The sequence below is a fragment of the Alosa pseudoharengus genome, unplaced genomic scaffold (assembly GCF_046254945.1).
Source record: "Alosa pseudoharengus isolate Yale_2024_CS ecotype anadromous, Long Island Sound unplaced genomic scaffold, YU_APseudo_1.1 YU_APseudo_1.1_scf_17, whole genome shotgun sequence".
Classification (NCBI taxonomy): Eukaryota; Metazoa; Chordata; class Actinopteri; order Clupeiformes; family Clupeidae; genus Alosa; species Alosa pseudoharengus.
In genome coordinates, this window is record NW_027468640.1 from 25,836,924 (window position 1) to 25,856,469 (window position 19,546).

Consider the following 19,546-nt stretch of genomic DNA (forward strand, 5'->3'; position numbering starts at 1 on the left):
TGGTATTTGTAAGGTACCGGTGGCAATACAACCTCAATGAATGGATTCATTCTCCAAGCTGACATGGACTCAAATTTGGGTTCATCACATCATACAGATCGCAATGGGGACAGTCCAAATACATGCTGTCCCAGTAGTGTCCCAGTAGCGTCCAGTGATCTGTTTCCTCAAGGCAAACAGTAGGGAAGGCAACGGGCAAAGTGTTCCCAATCTAGAATTTGTTTACGATACAGAATGCCGGGATCAGAGTGATACCTAGACCCACTGAAGACTTTTCCTGAGGATGTGCAAGCTATTCTGAGAGCAGAGGAGTAAATGCCTAGCTCTGAGCCGCTCAAGAGAAAAACAAACCCTCTCGACTCTGCCCAAAGCCCTGCAGCACACAATACCAGGAAGCTGCCCTTAGACAACAGTGCCACAGATCTCCCACTGTCAAAGGAGCCAGTCACGTGAGTCCAGGAAACCCAGGTGGAGACGAGACGGAGGGAGTGGACACAAGAAACGTTGCAGATGGATGAGAACAGGGTGGGGCCAAGGGTGTGGGCTCCTGGCTCAGGATTCGCGGTCTACTGGAAGGATGTGATTTTTCTCTTTAATCAGTGAGTGGAATGGAATGCAATGACCAACTCGAGATTCTATTTTAATGCCTTTCAGCCTCAGCTTAGAGAGAAAAAGAGAGAGAGAGAGAGAGAGAGAGAGAGAGAGAGAGAGAGAGAGAGAGAGAGAGAGAGAAAATTGATTGTTAATCAATTTATCCGGCACCACAAGTGGGTCCAGTGCCCATGGGACCCAGGTTCGAATCCGACTAGATCCGGCCATTTCCCAAACCCCATTCCCCATCTCTCTTTCCTATTCATTCCCTGTCCACTATTCACTCCCCTGTCCATTAAAGGCTAAGAATGAAACTCAGAAAGACACCTACCCCTGTGTTGTTCTTTTTGGTGTCTACTAAGGACACGGTGAAGGTTGCTGCCAGGTTGGGGGAGTTGAGGACATCTCGAAGAGAGACTCGGCATTCGCCCAGGAACCTACACAGCACACGAGAGGGGAAGAGGGCAGTAGATATGAAGACAGAGGCGGGGGGAGGAGAGAGAACGGTATGCTGGAGTGTTTCATGACCCAGTGCAGAGATGTCAGAATTATTCAGCAATGCCCGTTGTTGTCTGTATTTCATCAAATAGAAATTCAGAAATTGTGTAATTTTTATGATGGTGTAACAATTCACAGAAGGGACAAATGTCAAAGGAGGGAAAGGGTTGTAACTATCATTGTGGACAATTCCACACATATTTATCATGTATTATTTATCATGTCTATTTACCTCTCTCTCAAATACATCAACCCAATTAACATAAAAAATACAACTTCAAGAGGTGCCAATTTGACTAGCACACAGTCACTATGACACCAGGCTAATGTCCTTTTGGAAACAGGAAATTCAGCAACCCAAATTAGTAGTGTTGCAACTTTTACTTAGCCTGGATGGGTGGAACAACACATCATTTACATTGCTCATGACTGAAGTATAATAAACATAGATGGTCATCTCTAAACTGATAGTGAGTAGATGTTTGACTTCTAATAACCCAAGAATTTTTCAATGGTAAGCAAAATACTGTGGGCCACTTCAGATGATTGAACCCAAGAAAGAATCAGAATATAAGACAAAATGTAATTTATTAAAATAAAAAAATATTTTTTGGCTTGTATTTTGCTGATTATACGGTCCAATTCTGTGAGCACCAATGGTCTAACCAAGGACATACATCAATGTGTTTTTAGATAATTCACTCCAATCCCTTTATATGAGATCAGACATTCAAAGGCATGGAACACCTAATTATTACAGGAGGACATTACTTTTTTAAGAGTTAATAAAACTATAAAGACATAGCAAATTAGATATAGATCAGATATATATACGAGTTAGAAGATATAAAAGATAAAAGCTACAATGGTAATTAGACACCCTGCATTCAAGTATGATTTCATGCCAATCTGACCACTCAGTATAGCATAAAACAGCCTACAAACTATAATACATGCTTCACAATATTTTACACAGCTTAGTGTATTGAACATCCATTAGTCAACTTGAGTGCCATCCCCGGACTCTGCCTCGTTTGCCCTGGTTGAAGGTAAGAGGGATGAGGAAACCATGGCAAACCCTACTGAGTCACGTCCTGTGAATCTTCCTTCCTCCCTCTATTCCTCCCTTCTTTTCCTCCCTGCCTCTCTGCTCTCACCTCTCCCTCGTTTATCTTCCTTCATGTATGAAACGATTGTTCCATTAGCATCATGTAGTTCGGAAACAATGTTTGTTTACAGAATTCCTTTATGGATATGTTCGTAAAGCTGCCAGGTTGTTATGTCAGTCAGCTAATTAGCCTTAGCTCTGGATACCATTGTGCTCTGACGCTTGCTTTCCACAGGTTTATTTGTCTAGTTTGGTGTGAACACCCAGGTAATTTATGCTGGGAATTGAGAGAGGGAAGCAAGGGCGAAACTAATGATGAAAACTTCCGCTCAAAGACTCCAGGGGCACAATGGCTTCTGATTGGTGAGTACCTTGGGACACTGACTGGAACAATGCATGCTGGGAGGGTTGACCATTAGTGGTTTCCTTGAGATGAGATGTTTGTCCTTCATAGCGCTCTTGGCCAGCGAATAAAGATGTCCTTGAGATATCACTAGCAGGACCAATCAGTTGAATATTATTATGGTTCCTTACTCATAAATACTTGCTGGTGTTATTTTGTTGTGACATAAGAATAGCATGTATTAATTAGTGAATATACATGCCCACATTTCACAAGGACCATTTACCAAAGCCAAGCAGGCTGGAGCATTTTACACAGGCTGGGCAATGCCCCTGGGAATATGAAGGAAGTTGGCGGTTCCCTGATGTTTGGCATTTCTATTATAAATAATGTTGGCTCCACTAAACAATGAAAAATTCCAGAAATTCCACAAAGCGTCTTTATTTTATCTGCAACAATGTAGTTAACTGTTTTTCCATGGCACTGCATCTGTGTAGAAATGCAAACATGACAACCGTCTAATGTTCCACAATGCATAGGCTGACCTATATGATTTGACCCTGTCCAATGTACATTGTCTCCGTGGAGGAATAACATAACCCTGCCGAGGGTTGAAATAACACATCATCTATTTTAGTCTGCGCCTAAGAATTCTGCCTGGACCATTCTGTTCCACGGAGCTGCTTCTTGTGTTCTTTCCGGCCACACTATAATTAACGCTATCAGAGGGAATGATCAGAATTTGTGTCAAAGCGGCAAGGTGATCATTTCCAGTTATGTTAGTATGTTAGTATGTAATGGCTCTAATCTAATGGCTTTCCTCTTCATTATAGGCAATGTGAGGGGCCCAAACATGTATTGCTGTAGAAAAGGGGTCTCAAACTCAAATGAGCTGGGGGCCAATTCTGCCAACGTCATCTGATTGGAGGGCCGGCTATTTCTGAAAATGCAATGTTCTTTTTTTCAAATACCACACAAAACTGCAAACAGAAAGTGCAAGTGTTTTTATCTAGTTTTAGACACCTGTGCTAGCAACCTTAGCTTATAAATAAAAATATTTTAACATTTTTAAACCTGGCAAACTATAAGAAAGCAACACCATTGGATTTATATATCAAAATTTCAAAAGGCCATGGCTTGAAAGTGGTCAGAGATAAAGTCCTACTGTAAATGTAAAAATCTTTGAGTAAAACAAAAGTTTATGAAGGGGGTAAATTTACCCATCTAATTTGCCACTGGATGGCAAGCACCTCAAATTATGCACCTTTCAGTATACTGGATGAACATATTTGAGCAGGTTTACTTTCCTTTTTTCATATTACCCACATAACAAATTAACAGGAAAACATCTAAGATGTATACCCACACCTAAGATGTATATGGTTTCTAAACCACAAGGCCTACAATAAAGTATTCTGGTCAAATCAGTTCCTATCGCGGGTAATCTGAGTACCCAGAAGTTCGCATCATATTGCGGGTGACTTTGTAGTTTAGAGCCCTATTTCTACTAGCCCTGCTGTCTGTAGCCTACCACGTCTATTACGGACACTATCATCACGATTACCACTGCAACCTCCAAGCTATGTTGGGCAGAGGGTCGAAATAAGCATGGTATGCTTAGTGGACACCGTCGTATAGGCTACACGCAGACGCACCTCCATTCAATAGACGATGGATCATAATCTCCAAAAGGATATTCTTCTTCAGATTTAGAATAGGTGAATAACATAGCTTACCTAAGACTTCATCACACGTAAACGTTTTTCAACATTTGGTGTAGGCCTATTTCTGCTCAATTTCTGCTTCAATTTATGCAACACTATGGCCTGCATCGCTTCCGCGTCATTACAAATGCACGTCTTTGTGTTTCTCGCGTGTAGCCTACAAGTATTTCCTGAAAACTTTTTTTTTTTGGGTTTGAATGAAGCTCTGGATGTCTAGCACATAGTGGAGCAGAGTACAAATGAGATTTGTCACCGTACTTGGAACTATCGTCTATTTTAATCAGTATCGTTGTTTGTCGCAATTAAAAATAGTCTCAAGGGCCGGATTACATTATTATTTTGACATACGTCGCGGGCCGGAATTGGGCCAGACGCGGGCCGGATTTGGCCCGCGGGCCGGGTGTTTGAGACCCCTGCTGTAGAATATTCCATTCATACCTGTTCCTGCCCATTTTCTCATGGTCTTTGACCACCACATGGATCTGTGCACCAGAGTCTAATGGCACTCCTTTCAGGTCCCACTCAAAGCCCTGGAGTAGAAGCAGATCATGTATTTGAGAGAGAGACAAGAGGGAAGATCACTTTACTTTAAAACATGCTACAGATATATAAGTTATTTTAAATGACATTGCAACAAATATTTGGCAAACATATTTTGCTCATCAGAGAAACCAAGAAAAACTGACCTCATTCCATACTGGGTTAACATTGTTTTTGACAACTTTGGTCTTCTTCTTCGTCCCTGGACAAAGAGAAAACAGAATGATTATTATATTATATTATATTATATTTTCACGTCACTGAAAAGTCTATGTTTACTTCTGTGTGAACTCCCAAGTTACGCTAGGGGCAAATGATTTGTGGTTATGGCTGTGAAAACATTCAGACACTTTGCCAGCAGGCTATCTGAGCCGTGAGCGGTCCGACGGGGACAGCTACTTAATGGGAGAAACACCAGGGAATGTTACAAAATGTGATGTATGAAGCCGCTCTTGTTATGATGGTAGGAAGCTGATAATGGCTTTAATACATAGAGCGAAGGGAAGCATGAGCCATGACTTCCTGCGTCCTCAGGAAGCAGTGTGTCTGGTAGGCCTATAAACAGAATCAAGATGGATTCTTAAGTACAAGTCGTCTTATCAAGGAACACACAACATAGTCTTTGTTTCACAATCCGACGTGAATAAAACAAATTCATCACACTGAAATAAAAACAATGTTATCGCACATCAAACTGCTTTATAAGAAGTGGTTCTATTGTGCCACTGGTTTATAAAAAACACCGGAATAAAACAGAGTACGTAGGCCATGGCAAGACAAATGCTCCATCACTGGAAGTGAGTTACTCACTGCACTGCTACTCACAGGGGCATTGTAACTCACAGGTGCACAACAGTAAAAACAATTTCGTCTGATCAGAGGAAGAGAAACAATGACTGATTATTTCCAACAAGAGATGTCCATTTTCATAATTACTTCTCTGAACACCCAGTGGTCCGGCAAGTATGCATCTCTGTTCTAGATATGCTTGGCTGAATACTGACTTAAGTAGTGTGTAAAAGTGTGCATATGAAGGGACAACCTTTTATAAGTTTTTTGTATTATAATATTTATGTTTGCAAATTCATGCAATTCATGCAATGGGAGTGGCTGTAAAAAAAAGAGCCATGTAAAAGACTTCTACATGGTGTCTCAATCTGCCAGTTAACCCAGGCAAAGACTCAAGAGAGCGGTCCGTCTTCCTGTTATGACCACACGCACTGAGGTGAACACAGGATAAACAAGGCTCTTAAAGCACACAGAATCAAGGGAAAAACCTTAAAAATATCGAGCACTACCAGAGAAGAGGGAGCCACAGAGGAAACACTAGGGAGTGGTGCAAGAGTGAAGACAACATCACTATGGCTTAAGGAAGCAAAGTGGAACATTGTAGAGAATTTTGTCATCAAAGTCATCAATTATCTGGACATCCTCACAGTGGTACAAGGACTGCGACTTTTCGCGACTTTTCGAGTGCTACGCCAACATATGACAAGTGACCAATACCCCTGTTCCACTGCTGTCAGTGTTACTCTGAACCCCAAGTATAGCAGGACAATCTTCCTTAAGAATTAAAAACCTCATAGTTGTGGCTCTGAGTTCATACTCAGTTCACTCCTATGAACAACAATCTGATTTTCTATCATATTCCAAGGCACCGGAGGGAGGGAGACAACAAAGACTACGGTATCATCCACACTCTGTTCAAGACACACACACACACACACACACACACTCACACACACACACACACACACACACACACACACACACACACACACACACACACACACACACACACACACACACACACACACACATAACTCTGTGCTTACTCAGAGCGCAGTCGCTCAGCAGTTTGCACCACTGATGTCTATAAAAGGAGAGGAGTTCTGATACATAGTGATAGAGAAGACAGCACGTCTCTACTTAAGGAATAACTACATTTTAAAGATCTAGGAAACTATCTGTTTGAACTATCTACTGTATGTGAAAGCAACACATGTTACATCAGTTATAACAATATAGGTTTATCGGTTATAAATATGTAATCACTTTGATGGAGGTTAGATGAACACTTCATGTCCTGCTGTTGCTCTTAAAGCTGAATGGTATGCCAAGCAAACATGAGCATTCCAAGTATAAGTGGTTTGTTCCTCCGGAGTCCACAGTAATTTTAAGAGGTCAGTTAATTCAAAACCACCACCCTTTAAATGCCTGTTTCTATGGTCCAACTCATTATTTCTCAATTAGCAAAACTCTTCAAATAGCCATTGTTCTAAATTGTTATTACTCTCTCCACTCATGAGTGGCATACTAAAGGCTCACATGATACATACTGTATATATAAAAAAGCAGTGTCAAATATTTATGTTAACTGAAAAAAGCTTGGTCTGAAAATGTTAAAGGGCAGTATATACATCATGGGGGGACGCATCACCTATGGTCAATGTTGCCATGGCAACCCTGAACATGTACACATGTACTCACACATGTTGTGCATCTACATGTGATGGAACAGGAAGTGGTAGACAATTACAGGAAGGAGTAGCCACAGCGCTAAGAGCCCTCTAAACCGGGAGCTGCCAGTCATTCATTCAGGCACTGGGACATCGACGATAAAGACAATTCAAAAATAAACTTCCCAGACAATGCAAACATGAATAAAAATAGCAAGACAATTTTAACACATAACGTATATCTAGTTCTTCCATTCAAGAGTTTGCAACAGATATCCACCTTCACCGCAGATTTAAAACCCAAACATCTGTAAAGACATAACTTCTATGTGATGTGTGACTTTTAAAACTGGCTTTACTAAGCCATAAGAAGTCTGTCCATGTTCAAAGAAACACCTCAGAGATATTGCACACAGCGGGATTCTTTCATATTCTATGCTACTCTTTTGCTACTGCTATTCCTAATGTCTTGAGTAACAAAGTTCATCGAAAAGCATGCTTTGTAAGAATGTATTCTGCATGCCTAAAAATCACTTGGTCCAGTTTGCAAACAGCCTCTAAACAGGTCAACATTCTCACAAGATCTACTTGTGAATATCAGTAGCAACACCAAACCACTATATTGCAAATAACTCTGCAATAGTGCTTTCAGATAAATACAATGCATATACATGTTGTAGTTCTGAACATCTAAATAACAGTATTTACACATTATCACAGTATCCCATTTCTTGGACATTCAAAGACGTGTGCCTCGGAACACAGTTGGATTTCAAGTGCTGTCTTACCTCTGAAAGTGATGCTAGCCAGGGGGTCGCTGTGCCTGTCCCCTCTCTCTAGGTTTGTGGCCCTCTGAAGCACACACCTCAACATGATGCCACAACAACAGCCACAACTCTCAGGCTCTCCACAGTAACTTAAACCATCCAAACATCACACGCCAGACACAAGCACAAGAGAATCCCTGGATGGATACTCGCAGCCAGGCCGTGCTGTATCTTCCCTTTCTTCTATCCTGGACCACAGAGAGTGGAGCAGAACTGTGCAGGTTTGCTGGAATGACACAAGAGTTTTCCCTTTCTTTCTTTCTTTCTTTCTTTCTCTCTCACTCTCTGTATATATATCTGGGAAGACGGTGGTTGATCAGTAGCAGTGTCCCAGTGTAAGAATCCTCTAGACACTGCTGTTTTGTCACACAGACAGAGCACAGCTGGGAACTTGCTTACTCACACCCATCCACAGCACACACACACAAAGGACTACCCCCTGCACTAGTAACACATCCCTCAAGTCCAGAGGAAATCTAAACATTTCCTGCTCCCTCCCTTCATCCTCAACACCCTTGTCTGTCGTTTGACATGGCAGAAAAAAGAGAATTTTACGCTGTGTGTATACCTGCTTGGAGTTGTGAATGCCGTTCGTTTCAAATATTTTCTATTTTCATCCAATGAAATAAGGGAAAAGTTAATAGCAGCAATTAACGATTAGCTGGGTAGATAACAGTCAACCGCAAGATTCTTGTAGCTTCTCAAGAACATAACTTCATTTAAAAATCTAATTAAAGGAAACCACAAACTTAATAGAAGAGAGTATCACTTCCTGGGCATCAATATTAAATGCCATAAATTAGATTTGATCAATTTTGATATGATTTATTACATTTGAGGTCTAAACTGTATGATTATTCAGTCCAGACTGTTTTATTTCTGGAAATACAAATAAAATAGTTTGTCATGTTTTACAGCAGAAGTTGAGGTGACATGGTGTTGGGTGACAATACAAGCTTATGGCTCTAGCTCAGATCACAGACCCATTCAAATGCAGCCAAAGAGTTGAGTAGGGGGTCAAGGAGGGGGATAATGGCATTCCAGGAGAGTTTGAGTGCACATGGCTCTACACATCATGAGTGCCACCTGCTGATCCAAAGTTAAAACAACAAGATGTCCCTTCTTACATTCAGCCCTGAGACAAATGAACATGTATGATGACTGCATGTCAGATATGATTATGCTCACACAGGCAGGCAGACCTAGCCTCTTTGACTCCAGGTCCTTTCTCAGATGAGATTGAGAGTGGGTCTGAAAAGGGTTCATTGATTTACGACTTCCAGCAGGGGTGTAACAAGCAGTGAAATTAAACTTAAATTGGTGCATATAAATTCTTATCAAATTGCAGAGGTGGAAAGTAACTAAATACATTTAGCCTACTCACGTTACTGTATTGAGTAGTTTTTCTGTGTATTTTGTATTTTTTAAGTAGTTTATAAAATCGGTATTTTAAATGTTACTTGATTACATTTTGAGTGAAGTATTGTACTTCGCTACATCAAAAATCCCATCAGTTACTTGAGTAAAAAAAAAGTTAAGACTAACGAAAACAGAAAGGGAGAGAAAAAAATTCGCGCCCTAAACCACTAGCCTAGTGATAATGATCAGCATGTAGCCTACAACAGAACATGAATCAAGCTGGCGCCATGCAGTCTTTCTGAAAGTGATGGAGATGGAGATGGATCACGAGATGCATCAGATTAGCCTAAACTATGAAAGTGTATTTTCCGCTATTCCAATGGGTTGTCTCAGTTCGTTTTAGCACCAATGATTGCGGAGATATTTAAGCAAACACCATGGGATTTCGTGTTTTGACGTTTGTGCTCACCTTTCTTTGGAAAGAAGTTTATTAGCAGTTGTTTCCCCTCATGTTGATGTCTCTCTTTTTCCTGTTTTGGCCTTTGTTTTTAGTAACCTTACTTGGCTTTCTTGGAGAAAGACATTGTCAGCAGCACAACAATTAACGGTCCACTAGCGATGCTCAACTAAATAAACAAAAGATAGACTACCTTATGAATCGTGCAGGTGGACTAAACCATTTAGCTCTTTAGCAAGGGAAAGTGAGAGTGACCTTAGACCATTGTTTCTCAAACTTTTTTTCTGGGGACCCACTTTTTAAAAATGACAGACTATCGCGACCCAACTCGTGACTGTGGTAGTTAACAAACTAGATAGTTTTCACTATGTTTTGTATACAAAATCCAGTCAGTCAAACTTTACATTTCGTCTGACATTCATTTTGACATTTAATTTGTAGGTTAAAATATTCAGGTAAAATAAATATATGGTGGAAATAAGTATTAAACGCTTAATTTGTTTTTCAATAATTAGCCAGTGAGTATATTCGAAATTTTCACCACACATTATATTAACACACATATAAAAAATCCAAACATATATATATGTATATATAATAAGAGTTATGTGTAATAAAGTGGAATGACACAGGAAAAAAAGTATTGAACGTTCCTACTGAAATTTCTTCAATACTTTGTGGAAGCCTTTGTTTGTAATGACAGCTTCAAGACATTTCCTGTAGGCCTATGACAAAACTTATTAGTCGTATCAGGTGTGATTTTGGCCCATTGTTCTAAACAGATTCCAGGGGTCCCTCTTGTGAATCGTGATCTTTAGTTACTTCCAGAACTGTTTAATTGAATTGAATTGAATTGGCTGCCTTCAAGTCTTTTTGGAGCTTTCTCCGAGTGGTCCTTGGCTCTTGGAATTGACTCCCTGGTCAGAAATATTGCGAGGAGATCCTGTGCAAGGCCGGTTGATGATGCAGTGATGTTTCTTCCACTTGCAGATAATGGCTCCCATGCTGCTTACTGGAAGATTCTGAAGTTTTGAAATGCATCTGTAACCAGTTTCATTGATATGTTTTGCAACAATAAGGTTGCAAAGGTCTTGGGAGAGCTTTTTGCTTTTATCCATCATGAAATGTTTCTTGTGTGACACCTTGGTAATGAAAAACCTTTTTATAGCCCATCGATATGTAGGCTACTAACCAAGCTTATTAACTTGCACAGATAGAAAGGATAACTACTCTCTAACTACTTACAGATTCCAGCTCGTTCCTTCCCTTTCCTTGCCTTAGTGCTTTTTCTTAGCGTGTTTAATACTTTTTCCCTGTGTTATTCCACTTAATTACACATGACTCTACTTATGGAGTTGCTTGGATTTTTTATGTGTGGATTACCTGAGTTATTACTAATGCCTGGTGAAAATGTTGTGCCCCCTGTATTCCACTTTTCAAGGGCCCTCTCCTCCATTGGGGCCCTATACTTCCCACTTTCCCCCACCAGTTCGACACCCTTTAATCTGCTGAACCTTCTGCTTGTTTCCAAATATAAAAAAAAACTCTCTGCAACTCAACATTGGCCTGCCTGCCTCAGCTGCCTGTGAGGGGCTTTTCAGTTGTGCTGCAGGGTTGTGCACAATTCGAATTGCAATTCTGCTTCCTGTTTGCTACCTCAATTGAAATGCAAGAGAAATTCAAGAATTGAATTGGAATTTAAAAGCCAGTTTCAATTTAATTCTGGAATTTTGCACAAGCCTGTTGTGCTGGATTACTGTTCACTGCAAAGCGACCCAAGGATGAGTGCAACTAACTTTGAAAATCAACTACTGCTCAAACTTAAAGAACTCCAGTGATTTTTCACATAGATCTCCATTTCTCAACGTCCTTATCAGGCAAGTACCTCCACTCGGCGGCCATATTGCAACACTTTTTGGGCACTTATCGTGCATCTATTTCGGCAGAAATGCGTGTGCGTAAGGCTTCACGACACCAATCTTGCTCCAGCAGCGAGATCACAACAGATGATTGGCATGATGTCTTCACAGCACACCACTTGATTGGCTCAATGTATTTTACACACACCACATGATTGGCTCAATGTATTCACATGTCGACGTTTTGCCGTGGAAGGGTTGTGATATGTGTAGACAACTGCCATATTGGCGTTACAAACTAACCCCATGCATTACTATGGAGGATTTTTTGAGTGCTGTATCTCCTCATTAGAAAGTCTAGTTTCTAGACTAGTAAAACTAGTTGTTCTGGTACCCACCGCCCCCCCCCCAAAAAAAAAAAAAGTAACTAAGTAACTTTTACCTAAAGTACATTTTAAATGAACTACTTTTTACTTTTACTTGAGTACATTTTCAGATCGGTATTTTAACTTGTACTTGAATAATATTTCATCAAGGTATTGGTACTTTTACTTCAGTACAATATTTTCGTACTTTTTCCACCTCTGTCAAATTGTTTCAGAAGTGCGGCAATCTTGTAAACAAAGGTTTTAAATGCAGTTGTTTACGCAATTCCAAAGAATATACACACATCCATGCCGGATTAGCAACTGTAATTGTGTGCCCTGATTTTAGGAAAATTGGAAATGGGCATCAATGGTATCTTGGCTAGACGGACCTGCAGAGCAAATCCCAAATTTGCCATAGGTTTATATGGGTATTCCCAGGCTAAGGCAGATCTGGCTTCAATGTCACAGGATTCTGTGATGTAGGACAGCTCTAAAGCAGCTGCTCCTTTGAATCTGCTGCAAGTACATGCTTTGTTAAGTGGAGAGAGATCAAATGATCGAAGTAATTAGACATGAGGAATGACCCACTTATGTTGTCTTAACATAAGATATACACTGGACTGAGGATGCCATGGCAACCATTAGCACCCATCTCTATTTCACCTGGAGCTTTGCCCCAGCATGATGTAGCACTTTTCCTGAACGGATTCCTCATGTTCCACTTTCACATTCTAAAACAGCAGGCCTCTGTACATCTCATAGCAGCAGAAGCACTTTTTTTATAATGAAACAAGGAGTCAACACTCATGTGAATGAGACCAACGGGTTCACCATTAGATACACAAGACGATCAGCAGAGCAGAGACACATAAACTGCTGAAGGCTGTTCTAATTCTTAGTCTCTTATGAGGAAATGTAAGAAAGCTATTATGCAAAAATAAAATGTACAGCTTAGATTGAGTTTGTTGGAAAGATCATTTCAATCTATGAAAAAACTTTACTGCAATGCTGCTGGGACACAAACCATTTCTGTCAGTATGCCATTGCCATCTCATTGTCAGTTTGCCACATTTGGCAGTGTCAGAAAACCGGATGTTTTAATGAGCTCAGCTAAAACCCCAATAGCACAGGTCCACTCTGCACTGTCTGGTCCAGATTATGTCTCCAATCTCCCAAAGCATGAGATTGCTTTGTATACAAAAGCTGCAGGGAAGGGTGGCGGGTGCCCCCAGTCTGCCGAACCCCTGCGTGTTGACTTAACCCTGCTTTATAAACACAGAGAGCATGGCTTAGCTCCACTCTACAGTTCAGTCCCCTGGAGCAGTGTAACAAAACTCCACCCTTTACTGGACATCTGTGTAAGTGCCTGGGTATGTCGTTCCAATAATAACCTCAGCTGCTGCTGCTGGTAGAGTATGGTCCCTTTAGCAGTCCAATACAAACGGATGAGTCTGAGTAAAGAGCCTGGTAACATGTCACCGTGAGATTACAGTCCTGCAGACTTCAGAATAGTCGACTCGTATGTTTTCACCGGTCAGACAGTGGTCCTGTCCAGACCAGACTATGGCAGATATCCATCTCCCCTCCTCCTCTGGCACCACCCCCCCACCCCCCTCCTCTCCTCTCCTCTCCCCTCTTCTCCTACCTTCATATGTGACGGAGCAGTAGGCATCGCTGATGTCCTGATCGTGCGTCAGCACATTCTCAGCACATAGGATGAACACACGCAGCATGTGTGGAGTGGACGAAGAGGCGGCGTCTGCCGGGCGGGCACTATACCAGAGTCCCGACTAGGACAGGTGAAAAGAAAACAAACGTCCGAGATGGGGGTCCAGCCTCAGTCAGCAGTAGCCTGAAGATAAGGCATGTGAAGCAAAGACTCTGGGAGGGAGAGAGGGTGACAGAGAGGGGAGTGGGAGGAGTGGAGAGAGAGAGAGAGAGAGGGAGAGAGAGACAAAAAAGCTAGTTGTCGTCAGAGTCGAGTACGGCTGCCCGTTCCTGAGTCACCCAGACACACAGAGCACTGGTGCGCCTGACACACTCGCTCATGCACATACACACACGCACACAAGACACACACACACTGCCCTTTCAATCACTGGCTGCCTCTTGGCTTAAAGGGCCAGCTCACATTAGTGACTACCACTACGTTTAAAAGCAGTAGAAATGATTGTGAAGCCATGTGAGACCAGGCTTACAGGCTTATCCATGTATTTTACATCCCTTAGTTATCCAAGTCTTGCCAGGGTGAGTGGTGAGAAATGTGCATGTTTTGAGTGAGGATGGAAGTTCATCACATAAAACTACAACGTCTTATCAATAATGTCAAAAGATAATGTCTATACATTACAAAAACATCAACACTATTCCTCATGAACTGATTCAAATAACTGCATTTGCTATACACGGATCATTTGGCAAAGTTACAGGAGGAAACACTGAGGATGCTTTGTATTCTTCAAGGATAAAAATAATAATAGGAAGAGAAGCCAGTTACTCTAATTTCCCCGCTGGCAGGAACGTCCTGAGTCACTGGACATCTTTCCAAGGCCCTCTGCAGCCGAGGTGGATGACATGGCCTGGTGACATGGACTGGTTCCTGAAATACATTCTGCAGTGCTCACAGAATGTTGTTCAATCAACGTCCATGAAGGTGAATATAAAAACATCCATGTTTATCCACCTGCCTAGCATAAGCTCAAAGTATATCACAAAGCATTTCTAGACACAGTCTTGCGCCTTCTTACAGGTATCCATCTATTGTTAGGTCATTTTATACCTTTATTTAAAATGTTTGCTCTCCTTTATGTAAAGCATATTGCCTCTGTGTATGAAATGCTCTCTCTATTTAATCTTGCCTTGTCCTTCCTTACAGAATGAATAAACTTAGCTATATGTAAAATGCTTAGGGGTTAGCATTAGAATTTAGCATTAGCATGGAAGATCAGCAGACTACAAAGAAATTCCATCTCAATAGCTAACCAATTAAACCATGGTAGTCCACCAGCTGATGGAGAGCATTACTGTAGGCTACACAATCACATGACAAGAGGTAATATCTAGGTCATAGCAGCAGTGATCGTTTGAGAAGACTGTGAGGAATATGATACTTTAAAGCTGCAGTTGGCAAGATTTTTTTGATCATATTCACTGAAACCAACACTATGCTCCAACAGAACAACATAAATCAACCGGTTTTAGAAAAAAAACCCGCACTTCTATACCTCCACCTAGAGCCTGTTATTTGTTTTGCAAAAATCCACAGCTCCCGTTTCTTCTGGTCCAATCAGAGCAGGGCTGTGTGAGATCTGACTGTCAATCACAGTCTGGTGCAGTCTGGTGCATAGATATTAGAAAGCTAGATACCGCATTGGGCTCCAGAACGTACGTAAATAGCGATGCCATCTTGGTGGGGGCAACAATCACTGGAGGCCAATGTAGTAACATGTGACTCTGACTGGAAATCAGACAGGTGTCTCTGATTGCCGGCAAGTGTTGCCCATAGACAGTAAAGGTGTTGCCCTCAGCAATATGGCGGCCGCGTTTACGATGCTACCTAATAGAACTCGACGGACAATGCGGTATCTAGCGTTCTAAAATCTATGGTCTTGTGCGCACTCGATGAGGGGGTGCTCGGTGGTAGTGGGGGAGGGGCATGAGCGTTGCAAACATTCTAAATGTTGGCTTAGTCCCCTCAATCTGGCAGACTTGCCAACTGCAGCTTTAATTGAAGAACTTTACATTGTTTTGACTTCGTCTGAATGGATGTGTCCAGAAGTAGGATAATTCTCAAATGTTTATACTCCAAGAAAACATTCCTGGGAGATAGATAGCATATCTATAATGGTCCTATAAAGTGAAATACCTTATGTTATTAAACATACTGTGTCTGTCCTACACATGGGATGTCCACGGCTACATACAACCCCAAAATAGAAAAAGTTGGGACGATGTGTAAAATGTGAATAAAAACAGAATGTAATAATCTCCAAATCTCTTAAACTCATATTTAGTTGCAAAAAGGACACAGACAACATAAAAATTACAGTACAAATTTGACTATTTCATGGAAAATATATGTTAATTTTGAATTTGATACCAGCAACATAAATCCATAAATCAATTTGTAAAGGCAATGTCATTTTGAAAGGAACTTTATTAACATTCTTTTATAACTCTCTACCGGTTACCATTTAGAGGAGAGGCCTTGGAACACAGCAATGGACACAAAAAAATAATGTTTTTGTTCAGAAGGAGCCAAAATGAAAATCATTCTGTTTTCAGTCCCTGGTGTCCTCTCCTGTCAAGTGTTCTCAGCTTTGGTGTATTTTGGTGTAATTTGGTGTAATTTGTCTACCCTCAGTAAATGTCATGCTGAGGTGAGTTTAACAGGTGTCACCTTTACATTATTCAAAGCTGCTAGACTACAGTGGCTCAGGAGCGACTCAATTGATGTTTTCTGTGTGAAGAGATCAAACTCCCAATAGACTTGCTTAAAATTGTGTTAGGAAACAAATTGTTGGATACCAGTGTAGGTTTTTATAGGCTGTATTGTAACATTGCCAACAGATAGTTATCTGTAGATAATGTGTAGGCAGACTTTCAAAGTAAAGTGTGACCAAAGTTTTGATCCCAAGAACATTTCAGTCATTTATCATCCTGGTTACTAAATGGCCTTAGCAAGTGAAGCAGACGTGTCACTAGACCCCTTTTACTGGGGCACGTGCCCTAGTATTGAATTAGTGCGCCCCAGTAAATAAGTTAAGGTTTTTAACTAGCTCTTGTTGCCTCTTTGGAAGCAGTTGATTATTGTTATCATTAGAGTGAACTGTGCTACAGTTGAGTTTTGGTTATAGTGACATCCCTGGAGTGAAGGAGCACAAATTAGCAGCCATGGAGTAATGTTGACCATGAGGAAATTCCCATCCTATAAATAGAATCAAACAGGGAAGGCATGCCTTGCTCTGGGTGGTGGAGCCGCTGACTGGAAGTACTCCATAGAAAGAACATATGACTGACACTGTCTGGATTGACTGGAAGTGGATTACTCCAATTAGTCTATAGCTAGCCTGTAGATAAAAGGAAGCTATAGGCTAATTGGAACAACCCACTTCCAGATAATTAGGCTAGCCAGTGTCAAACTGGGTTATTGCATGCACAGAAAAGAGAAAGGTGTATCTTCTTAATCTAACTCTGGGGGGAAAGCTAAGTTGGCATGTTCCTTTAACAAGATTTGTGATCCAGATAGAGAAGACAGTAGGCCTAAACCACATCTCATCACCAGTAGGTAGAAGTAGGAGTCTTATCAGCCTTTCATAATAATACAGTACATGAACACTTAATCCAACCTCCAGGTTTAGGAATTAAAGAAATCCAAAGTTCAGTCATAAAGTCATATCAAAGTATCAAAGTTCCAAAGGTCATAGTCATAAAGTTCAAAGTCATATCAAGATGGATCCTACAAATTATGTCTAAAGGCTGTTGATATTTGAGCTCAACAGCAAATAAAATGATACCTTTCTCTTCTGTGTTCTTGAAGCAATGCATTGATTTGCTGAAATTGTTTGCCCTGAACCAAGCCTGTGTTTGAAGTTTTTTGGAATCACAAAGGACTGTGACGAGCAATCTGCAAAATTTTGAAAAATCAGAATCAGGGAGTACACCTTTAAAATCAGAGGCCAAGTTATTTGCTGAGTAAAAGGGGCGGACTGGCAATCTGGACGTTCTGGAAAAGTCCAGAACGGCCGTCCATCTAACGGCCATCAACCTGGCTCAATATGCTTCATCAGCCAAGCCCAGTCAGTGTCTAGCACTCCAAATAATATGCTTCTCTTATGCAACATTAATCACTCAAAAAACTAGCAACATTTGTGCCATCGCGTTTTTAATAGCAGGATAGGCACAAGGCTACAGTGTCACCAATGTGGCCAACTCATTGATAGACCCCCATTTACCATAATGGTAGGCTATATGACGTCCCTGTTGGTTTAGGCTACTTCTATGAAGGAAGGTATGAGGTAAAATAATAATCAATAATTATAATTTTTGTAAAATCAGAATGTGATACAATCTCACAATATTATTATGCCAGTGAAAGTATCATGACAGACAGCTAATGTGTGTGCGTGCGTGCTCAAATAGTAGTGGCTTTATTTTGGAGGAAAGTTCAGGGCCTTTTTTCACTCCCAGTCCGTCCCTGGCTGGGTAAGGACTGTAATTGATAAATGCAAAAGAAAATATCTAATTTACACTCAAATCAACAAACTAGGTAACCTGCTCAATTCCTAAATATTACACATGCTCTGCTTAGTTACTGTAAACCGCCTGTTGGTTTCCCCTCTGTACGGTCAAATTATGGGGGTATATTTGCCTCATAAAAATCTATAAATCAGGGGTCTCAAACACCCGGCCCGCGGGCCAAATCCGACCCGCGTCCGGCCCAATTCCGGCCCGCGACGTATGTCAAAATAATAATGTAATCCGGCCCTTGAGACTAATTTTAATTACGACAAACAACGATACTGATTAAAATAGACGATAGTTCCAAGTACGGTGACAAATCTCATTTGTACTCTGCTCCACTATGTGCTAGACATCCAGAGCTTCATTCAAACCCCAAAAAAAAAAGTTTTCATAAATCATAAATTGAAGCAGAAATTAAGCAGAAATAGGCCTACACCAAATGTTGAAAAACGTTTACGTGTGATGAAGTCTTAGGTAAGCTATGTTATTCACCTATTCTAAATCTGAAGAATATCATCCTTTTGGAGATTATGATCCATCGTCTATTGAATGGAGGTGCGTCTGCGTGTAGCCTATACGACGGTGTCCACTAAGCATACCATGCTTATTTCGACCCTCTGCCCAACATAGCTTGGAGGTTGCAGTGGTAATCGTGATGATAGTGTCCGTAATAGACGTGGTAGGCTACAGACAGCAGGGCTAGTAGAAATAGGGCTCTAAACTACAAAGTCACCCGCAATATGATGCGAACTTCTGGGTACTCAGATTACCCGCGATAGGAACTGATTTGACCAGAATACTTTATTGTAGGCCTTGTGGTTTAGAAACCATATACATCTTAGGTGTTGGTATATATCTTAGATGTTTTCCTGTTAATTTGTTATGTGGGTAATATGAAAAAAGGAAAGTAAACCTGCTCAAATATGTTCATCCAGTATACTGAAAGGTGCATAATTTGAGGTGCTTGCCATCCAGTGGCAAATTAGATGGGTAAATTTACCCCCTTCATAAACTTTTGTTTTACTCAAAGATTTTTACATTTACAGTAGGACTTTATCTCTGACCACTTTCAAGCCATGGCCTTTTGAAATTTAGATATATAAATCCAATGGTGTTGCTTTCTTATAGTTTGCCAGGTTTAAAAATGTTAAAATATTTTTATTTATAAGC

General features: G+C 40.9%; 1 protein-coding gene across 1 annotated transcript in view; it reads right to left on the minus strand.

Moving 5' to 3' along the window:
• Positions 1–14,013, minus strand: part of dysf (dysferlin, limb girdle muscular dystrophy 2B (autosomal recessive)) — a 75,327-nt gene extending 61,314 nt beyond the window's left edge. The window contains exons 1-4 of the mRNA XM_076289084.1: positions 13,779–14,013; positions 4,951–5,006; positions 4,703–4,794; positions 923–1,028 (exon numbers count right to left, since the gene is read on the minus strand). Coding sequence (XP_076145199.1) covers positions 923–1,028; positions 4,703–4,794; positions 4,951–5,006; positions 13,779–13,866 — 342 coding nt within the window. The 5' untranslated portion in view covers positions 13,867–14,013. The remainder of the gene's footprint in view (positions 1–922; positions 1,029–4,702; positions 4,795–4,950; positions 5,007–13,778) is intronic.
• Between the last annotated feature and the right edge of the window lie 5,533 nt (positions 14,014–19,546).